The 10,296-nt window shown below is 34.2% G+C and overlaps 1 protein-coding gene across 1 annotated transcript; it reads right to left on the minus strand.

Moving 5' to 3' along the window:
• Positions 1–3,560: 3,560 nt before the first annotated feature.
• Positions 3,561–5,769, minus strand: LOC133173397 (uncharacterized). The gene is made up of 2 exons (XM_061308377.1): positions 5,211–5,769; positions 3,561–3,636 (listed from the first exon to the last, which is right to left on the minus strand). The coding sequence occupies exon 1, from the start codon at positions 5,767–5,769 to the stop codon at positions 5,230–5,232; it is 540 nt and encodes a 179-aa protein (XP_061164361.1). The 3' UTR covers positions 3,561–3,636; positions 5,211–5,229.
• Between the last annotated feature and the right edge of the window lie 4,527 nt (positions 5,770–10,296).

Here is a 10,296-nt window from a genome sequence, read left to right on the forward strand (position 1 = left end):
TTTAAACAAGGTTTTTGAAATCCTTGTTACATCAACTTATCTGTCAGTAGCCTGCTTCGGTTTGAAAATTGAGAGTACTCGGAGCATGCTCTTCAGTATCGAATTACATTGTAGTTTGGAGACATAAACATCATATGCAGGTGATAGCGGAATATTACTACATAAATTAGGAAAGTTGACGATGGAAAAGACGAAGTCGTCTCGCTTGTGATAAAATTTAGTTGATAGTCAGCCCTTATCGTCTATAGTCAGTAAAACATCCAAATATGAAACAGGTGTGGCAGACTGAGTGGTGGCTTTCATTTAGAATTCACTGGGATATATCGAGTCGACATATAAATGGAAGTAACTATATTAATTGATAAAACATTGTCTATATATCCGAATGTCGAGTTGAAGACTACAGCAAGTGTATGTTTTCTTCTTCTCGTGTAGAAGTTTTCGAATAAATTCTGCCATAGGAATATATAAAAAAGGGCTGCTAATAAGGGAACAAAATTAGTGCCCATCAGAATTCCAACATTTTTTGGAAGACCTGGTTTCCAAAGACTACACAGATGTTGACAGTGAGGAACTCCGTCATCCTTTTAATAATTTATCAGGCTCCGTGTAAAGTTTCAATGATACTAAGACAGTTATGCATGTACATGTTCATTTATGCATTAATGCATTTGTTGTTTTAAATTTCATTTTAAAAAAATACAGATCATTCATGTACTGTTAAACAATGTTCATGAATTAATAAATTTTTAAAATGTTTTCAGAAATAAATTTTCCATGCAAGAAAAAAACTTCTTTACTTTCAATATTTAGAGTCCATATCAGTCTCTTGGAAGGTGTTATACAAGCTTTATTGTTATATTTTTGGACAAACAAACTCCTGCGTTTTGCATTGAAAGCATACTTTAAATTCTTTGGTTTGAGTTCTGTGTATCTTCTTTTTAAATGAGCAAAAATGCAGAGTTTAGATATGTTTTCCCTCTGATCATAGTTATTAACAACAATGGTGAGCAACATGAAGCGTTCCCTTCCAAAGTTGTGTTGAATGTACTGTATGTATTGGTGTCGTATACTAAACGTTCAGCAAAGCAAACTTCCCACATTTTTGGTTGAAAATCCTGAAATCATCTGCTCGATGAAAACGTTGCACATGATACTAAATGATACTAAATGTTACCGTGGCACATGATATTATTCAGAGGAGTTACTCTTTAAGATATTGAATCAATTTTTCATTTATTTTTCATTTATTTTTGTATTTTTTCCTCCAATTTTTCATTTAAGGGCTACCCTGGTGTTTTGCTTCGGTATATTCTTGTAACAACACTGTTTTCTTATGCCCGTATTTTTTTTTTTTCATTTTTTTCCACCGAGGAGTGAATCTCGACTATAAGAAAGATTACTAAATTAAATGCTGTACTATTTTTGATGTAAAAATCTTTTCCCTTCTTTTCTTTCAAACCTTAAAATCTTTAAAAAAAAAAAAAAAGATTATTACCACATTTCTTAGGAGATATATTTCTTTTTGTTATGATCGTCTGTCTCAAAATCGAGTCATTATGTAACTATGACTTTCTGACTATAATGGATTCAAAGTTTAGTATGACATTGCCCATGGCCTGAAGGTGCGTCATGATTTTGATCTTAAAGGAATAATTCTAATCTCTAGCAGGCTATTGTCCATGATGTAAACGTTTGTTGTCAATTTGACTCAAGGCGATATATCAAAGTGCAATGCAAAGCTGAATATGTGCCCTTAAGTCTTTTCTCTAAATGAATTTAAACTCAAGTGCGTTGTTTTATATGTGTCATGGCCTAAGCTGAAAGTCATATTTTAAAACAGATGCCAAAAACAATCTTTTTTTTTTAAATCATCAAATTAACTTTATGAATGTCTATTTGATTAAAATAAAATGGTTTAGCTGCATTTTCATTCAATGTTTCTCAACAATGTACTATAAAGTGAAGAAAAAAAATAGCATAGATTTATAAGTAGTGGCAAAAGGGAACAAGTTGAACATCATATAGAAAGTTTACATTTTCTTAATATTCTAGAAATTTGATATAAGCATCATTTACAACCTTTTTTTCTATCAGTATAATCTAGTTATTATTATTTCTCAGTTTGATTTTGCTTTTTATGCCCCGAAATCGAAGATTCGGGGGCATATAGTTTTTGCACTGTCCGTCTGTCTGTTTGTCCGCAAAAACTTTTACCTGCCCATAACTTTAGATTGGTTGGAGCTATGGCTTTCATATTTCACGTGTGTATTCCTTGTGATAAGAGCTTTCTTTGGGAATTATCATATTTGACCTTGCCGTCTGACCCAGTTTTGCTAAATTTTACCCAACTTTAACCTTCATCATAACTTTTGAACAGTTAGTGCTAGGGATTTCATTCTTCACATTTGTTATCCTTGCGACAAGACCTTCCTTTGGATACCAACAACTCTGACCCTTTGACCTTGGAGTTTGACCTACTTTTGATAAACTTTAACCATGGTTATAACTTTTGAACAGTTGGTGCTATGGCTTTCATACTTCACATGTTTATTTCTTGTGACAAGACCTTATGTTGGATAACAACAACTTTGCCCCTTTGACCTTGACTTACTTTTGAAAAACTTTAACCTTATCCATAACTTTTAAACAGTTGGTGCTAGGGCTTTCATATTTCACATGTGTATTTCTTGTGAGACGGCCTTTCTTTGGGCACCATTAATTTTGACTTTGACCTTAATGTTTGACTTACTTTTGAAAAACTTTCTTTTTCATACCCTTTCAATGGTTGCTGCTAGGGCTTTCATATTTCACAGGTATATTCCTTGAGACAAGACCTGGCTGTGGGTACCAACATATTTGATTTGCATTTAGAGAAGGTTTAACCCTCGCTATAAGTTGCCATACGGGGGGCATCGGTGTTTCACAACACACTTTGTTTTAAATTATTATAAAATGAATTTAAAATGATCATTGTACGCACCCCCCGATGTATTCAGAAATATAAGACGTTAGATCAATTAAAAAAACGATCTATTGAAAACTTAAGCATATTATAACGTAGTCTCATTTAATTCTGAATTCTGCAATGGAAATTCATTTTGCAATGAAATCAAATAATTTGTTTTAATTTTCTAAATTTTACGTTGTTTTTAATCTATCGTCATTTTTTAAATTATATTGTTCATTGCTTTCAGTGATTTAAAGATTGATAATCAGTACAGTACTATCTCTTTTGTTTCATACATCAAAATTAACACAAGCAGAGCTTATAATCAAACAATCAACTGATCAATGTTTATTCTGATTTTAAATTTAAGAACAGGATAAATTACACATATAAGATATCTTTAAAAGTCTCAAACAACAAAGAAATAAACATATGTACTTGAAAGACGACAAAACAAAATATTGCAACAATATAAATTATAATAAATAAATATTCTTATAAACATGAAATGGGTAATTTATTCTCGTGTGAATGAGAAAAGGTTGAAGTGAATACCAAATCTTGCTTAAAAACAGTTAAAGATTTAAATTGATGACAATGCTGTGAAATCGACATATTTGATTGTTTTAATTGATACAGGACCTCTCGTGAAGAAATGGTATGATCTTGCGTAACTAAAGATGAGCCTGAAAAAAGTAAAGAATTTCCAATTAAAACACAAATCATTAAACTTACACTTATTCTGCAAACATACATTTATACATGTAATACTAGTAGTTATACCTGCACTTGGTACCCTTTTTTAATGTACATAAATACATGATCATTTGCACAATCAATATGTTTAACATATTGCGCATTGACCATTTAAAAAATGTGTATGTCAAAAATTATGAAATTAGCTTAAATTCATTCACCGAATAAACGAATATTGGTTTGTTTCTTTGTTTTTGTTCCCTTCCAGGAATGGAGTACGGTTATCGTTTTGCATTTTGTCCGTCAATCTGTCCATCAGTCTGCACAGTTTTCTACGTTTTTTGAAGATGCTTGCATGCAGATTTAAGATATGCGAGTCTACCTTGACAAGTTACAGTCGATCGTTCCGCTTTGATGATTTTTGACGGAATAACGACCCAATAACAATAACGCATATTCACAGATTTTCCAGACATTTTTTTTCTAGACTCTGCAGATATTAAATCAATTATTTTCCTTATAGATATAGAACTTCTAGACTTTTTTAAAGACACTTTGCACATATGTATACTTTTAAAAGAATTGTGAATCTTCTTTCTTCGCATACTGGTTATATGCACATTTTGTTCAGGTTTGTTTATTTTTTTTAATGTTCTTGGACTATCACTTTCTGTAAATATTAATCAGTAATATATGTATATCACTTCTGCCTTAACTAAGGGGATCTACAGTGCACATGCATGAGGGGCCTCAGTGTTGCATATGTAATATCAATACTTTCACTTTCCCCCCTTCTTTTTCAGTTTATATTTTATTTTTCCGCAATAAGAAATGGAACTATAGTTTTTGTCGGATGGAGTTTCTTTGCTGACAAAGCAGAATGAATTAAAAGGATTAGACTTACTTCATTTAAAATAGAACTATCCAATTCGCAGTTTTGGTAAACATGTACGTGGTTTCCTTTGTGGAGTATTAGTATAGGGTAACGTGTTTTAAATACTGTTGAAAGATCAGCTTTACTTTGATTAATATTAATATGGACGTCATTAATTAAACAAGATTTTATGGCACTGAAGTGTAACAGCATTAACAAGGAGCTTATTTACAGCGAGTAAAGCGGTAAAAAGACACATTTACATTACGGTGATCCTCTTTAATTATAATTAGTTGCCCTAAAATCTTGACATTATAATGCACTTAGCAAAATGCACAATCACTGCTTTCCAGTAACAACAAGCATAAAAAAGTTACATTTAACAAGCCGATAAATTGGAACTTTGTAAAAATGTCCAGTAATCCCTCGCAAACTGGAGCGGATCCAGGATTTCAAGTTAAGGGAGGGGGTCCGAACTTTTAAAAAGTGGTATGACAACAGATGTTCACAATTCTTATAATCAATATGATTTTAATAGCACAAACTTTACAAACTTACTTAATTTTATGAAGAATCCCCCTCCCACCGAATCCGCCACTGCTAGATGCCATGGAAAATGTGTTTTTTCTTTGGTAGAAAAAAAACACACCCCAACTATCCCCTACAAACTAGAAAGAACGTTACTCATACCTCATGGAACTGTTTTTTGTCAACCATCAACAATGGGCATGCTATGCATCTGGACAACTCTCGCTCTGTCTGGGTCTTGTCGTAGAGGTGGGGGTGGGAGACGCTGTTTCAAAGTGCTCATGTGAGTCGGCTTCAGCAGCCGTGACGTAATTCCTCGTACCTGGTCCTCGGGTAATTTCTGATAACTCGGAAAACGTGACTTATCTGGGTCCCGGGTGTACTCTTTGCATCGAAATTTATCCGAGTGCTTCTCCGGAGAAAATCCTTCCCGGGCAATCGTTGGCTTTAGCAAACGATCGATAACTGGATCCACTGCATGCGAAGTGAACTTCCGGAAAGCAGGTGCTTTAGGGATGAGGAATGTGTTCATGCGTCTTTGATACTCATCAGACTGCAGAACTAGTTTCTTGAGCTCAGAATTTTGCCTGGTAATTCGGAGCATGTCAAAGTTCGGATAATCTCCACTTCCTCGGTATTTCATTGACTGTGGAAGTCCACTGTACATGTATCTCACATTATTTTGTAATACATATTTATGTGTAACCTTAAACTCGCCCATTATTCTCTTCTGCTCCTAATAACCAAATGTAGTGGTGATCAACAGAAACTGCAAAAAATGGAAAGATGCAGAGTCGTCAATAAGTTTAAGACAACTGGAGACAAATGTAGATCTAAATCAGATCGAGATCCTTTTCTTCCCTCACATTACCAAGGCCAATACACTATAGTAACTAATGGCTTACGTACAGGTATGGTCAAATAGGTTTTTTGAATTGTAAATAAAGCGTTCAAATCTTCCAGATTATCCGTGTAATCTTAAATGCGGGCTTCTATTCATTCGGCGCTCGCACGAAGAGGACGCGAAGAAATATGAAAACGTCCATCAACTTTAAATTTTAACAATAAGACTTCATGTTGAATCGGAATACTGCTTATCAAACGTCCGGAGATCACAAAGGTTTGATTACACAGGAAGAATAAATAAAACAATGCATGGATATTAATCGAGGAGGTTTTATCAGATACATTTAAATTACTCTTAACAGAACCTTCGCAATGTACTTGTCAAACAGACCACTGCAAACTCAGCCAATTCCAACTGTACAAAACACTTTTGGCCGGCGGACTGATTTTTTCGAAACGTACAACGAGAACGAGCGATCAGCTGGCTCCTAGAGATTGGCATCAAATATGCAGCTGACGTGTTAAAGTTGGCAGGTTCTTGCATAATTTGAAGATCATGTACCCCCCGCCGTATCAATAGAGCACTTAGCCTGTTATTGGTTCAAGTATATTGTCTTTTTTGTCACTTGTGAATGCTTCCGGTGTTAATGTTTGAAAAGTGATTTTAAAACTCACTAGCACTGAATCATTAAAGTGAACTAAATTTTGGTTGTTACTGATTTGTGACATTGCATGTTTAAACTTCTAATAATTTTAGTTTTTATATTAGTCTAAATTTCATTTTTTTTTTAAAGCAGAAAACCCAAGACCGGTCAACTACTACAAATCAAAGTATAGCCAACTTACCCGATAATATTCTGAGCCAAGCAACCACTCGAAGAATTACCTGTTTTAACAGAAAAGTTCAGCTCCCTTAAATGCAATTAAGTCCACAGTGTATATTTTTAATTATCAATTGACCATAACGATAAGCCAATATTTGTAGTCTGTCACTAAAAGGCGTTTTTAAACATTTGATAACAGGCCTGATGTCGGATCAAAACAAGAACTACTTAGGTATTGTCAAAATAAATCGGCTTTATAACTGACCACTTTAACCGTTTAAGGTTTTATATATATTACTTGTACCTTAGGGTATTAAAGTCTCTTTCTTATTGTCGACGTTAATAATGTTTTATTTGTTTTTGATGTGATTTCATGCGAGAGTAAAAACACAATGTTATAAAGATTAGATATTATTAATACATTTAGTATGAAATTTGTCCTAGTACAGTTTTGACAAATACCTATTTTATTAAAGTACGTGTATACATGTATATCTAAGGAGCAAGATCGATATACTAGTACTTATCTCTGGTTGATTTATATATCCAGGGGCCCGTTTTATAAAAGAACTTACGACTACGATGATTGCAAAATAAAGTATTCTGTTAAAAAATGCATACATAAATAAATCTTTCTAAAAGTTTTTTTCTTTTTTTAAAGATCAAAACCATTTACAAATTTATGTAAAAAAGAAAGTTATTCCCAAAATTACGTTTTAGTCTAATTGGTCGTCTGTTCTTTTGTAAAATGAAGCCTCTGTCTCCCTGGAAGATTTCAAGTATATATAATAATCATTAAATTTTTTTAATATAAAAATATATTTAATTTTCTGTCGTTTGTCATTTTTATCAGTTGTTGGCATATAATGAGCGTGGGGGTACTAAGGGCATCAACATCATATCAGAACCAGTGACGTATTATTTTTTTAACCTTTAATGATCTACATATGTATATTATTTTCACACTAGATTTTTTTAACACGATCGGATGTCTTCTCTTTCCCCATCCATTCCTGAATCCATATTGTGACATATGAATGCAATGGTCTAGAAAATACAAAGACTGAACATTGGTACCACAGGCACCTGACGTTACCTATTTTTCTTTTAATAAAAAAAATATACCCCCTACCTAATAATTCACGTGAATTATTAGGTAGGGGGTATTTTTTGTTTTGATTAAAAGAAAAATAAGTAAGGTCAGGTGCCTGTGATTGGTACATGTATTTAGAAAGTTGACGAGATTTCAACATCAAATATCAATATTATGAATCATCTGTTAAAAATACTGTTACCTTCTGGAGGATAAAACCGCGCCCTCAAGCGCGTCTTAGTGGATGGGATGCCATTATTTATGGCATATTGTGTCAAATATATACGCCCTATCATATGTCATTCCAAAGTAATCACCAAAGTTAATTTTTTTTTGAAAATTAGGTCAAACATGAAAGTCAAGGTCAAGGGGTAAAAATTTATAGCATGCTCGGAAACATCTTGTTACAGCAATGCACATGTCAAATATAAAGCCCTATCTTTTCTCTATAAAGTTGTAAGGAAAGATAACTTTTAAAAGTAGATCAAACTTCAAGGTCAAGGTCACGGGGTCAAAAATCATAGTATATTTGAAAAGGTCTTAATACAGGTAATGCACATGTGAAATATAATGAGAAGTCCTATTCACATTCAAACGTTATGACCAAGGTTAAAATTTTTGTGACAGACGGACAGACGAATGAGATTTAATGTCCCTTTGCTTTCGCGAAAGCGGGGGACAATTATTGGGGTATTCTGTTATTGTGGTTACAGCATGAACTACCAGTAAAAATTAACCCACTCCCCGCCAAACTGAGAGAATTTGTACTGCTCATCTCATATTATGACTACTGTTCGTTTGTTTTTGTTTGTTTGTTTGTTTATTGTTTAACGTCCCTCTCGAGAATTTTTCACTCATCTGAAGACGCTGACTACTATTCGTAATATGGGAAATAGTAGAATTAAACAGGGGGAGAAGGAGTGGGGGTGAGATAATGGAAAGGATGGCAAGAGCTAAGAAAAAGAGGAAGAAGGGGAAACGGGAGGGAGAACAGTTAACGGGGGCGTGGGATGGGATGCCAGGTCAAATTGAAAGAAAAAAGGGTATCCTATGTCCGCCCAACATTACTGCATGGGTATTAGAATTCAACTAAAGTCTAGAAATATGTGCTGTTAATCGTGTTAATCGTCGATCTCAGAGTGCAGAACCTGTTTTCAGACCCGTAGGAAAAAAAATCAGGGGGGGGGGCACGACCAAACATTTTCGGTTGGGGGGGGGGAGTATGGAAGCAAAAATTCCTTTACAAGAAGAACAAAACAAGATGTGTTTGTAAAACACTGATGCCCCGTATGGCAACTTTTAGCAAAGGTTAAACTTTCTCAAATGCAAATCAAATATGTTTGTACCAAAAATAAGGTCTTGTCTCGAGGAATATACCTGTGAAATATGAAAGCTCAAGCAGCAACCACTGAATAGATATGGAAAAGGTTAAAGTTTTTCAAAAGTAAGTCAAACATCAAGGTCAAGGTCAAATGGTCAAAATTAATGGTGCCCAAGGAAACGACTTCTCACAAGAAATACTCATTTGAAATATGAAAGCCGTAGCACCAATCGTTCAAAAGTTATGGCCAAGGTTAAAATTTTTCAAAAGTAGGTCAAACTCCTAGGTCAAGGTGTCAAAGTTGTTGGTATTTAAAGGAAGGTCTTGTTACAAGGAATAGACATGTTAAATATGAAAGCCCTAGCACCCACTGTTTAAAAGTTATGGCCAAGATTAAAGTTTTTCAAAAGTAGGTCTAACTCCTAAGTCAAGGTCAAAGGGTCAAAGTTGTTGGTATCCAAAGGAAGGACTTGCTACAAGAAATACACATGTGAAGTTTGAAAGCCCAAGCACCAACTGTTCAAAAGTTATGACCAAGGTTAAAGTCTCATAAAATTTTGCAAATGTTAGTCAAACTCCAAGGTCAAGGTTAAAAGGTCAAATATGATGGTACCCAAAGAAAGGGCTTGTCACTAGGAATACACAATATGAAATATAAAAGTCATAGTTCCAACCAATCAAAAGTTATGGACAAGGTTAAAGTTTTTGCGGACAAACAGACGGACGGACAGGGTAAAAACTATATACCCCAGAATCTTCGATACGGGGGCATAAAAAAGTCATCATAACGTAGCTATGTTTTCAATTATAAATTGGAAAAATGTTTGGAGAACCGCCCCCCTCCCCCCGATTCCTTAGGCCATGGTTCTGTCCTCTTTTTATCGGTATTACTACATTCAATTTATCTCTTTTCATGATGAGGAGTTTAATTTAATTCACGAGGAAATAAAAAAAAAACCCACCTAGCATTGAAACTCTGGTTATTTATTACCTAAGTATTTTGGACCGAATTTGCTGGAGAAAAATTGTCAGAAATCTTGATAGTTCGTCTTAATAATTCGGCGAATACTAATTTAACATGTCTACGACTTAAGCTCCTTACACAGGTAATAGGACGGAATCAATCATCGATGAAGCTTTGGAGACCCGCCTTATCTTCTGTAA

This window comes from Saccostrea echinata, unplaced genomic scaffold (genome assembly GCF_033153115.1).
Source record: "Saccostrea echinata isolate AGI-Se365-2 ecotype Australia unplaced genomic scaffold, CSIRO_AGI_Sech_v1 ptg000056l, whole genome shotgun sequence".
NCBI classification, from domain to species: domain Eukaryota; kingdom Metazoa; phylum Mollusca; class Bivalvia; order Ostreida; family Ostreidae; genus Saccostrea; species Saccostrea echinata.

Excerpts from the sequence above, each read along its gene's own strand:
- LOC133173397 (XM_061308377.1), bottom strand. The coding sequence starts at position 5,769 with ATGGGCGAGTTTAAGGTTACACATAAATATGTATTACAAAATAATGTG.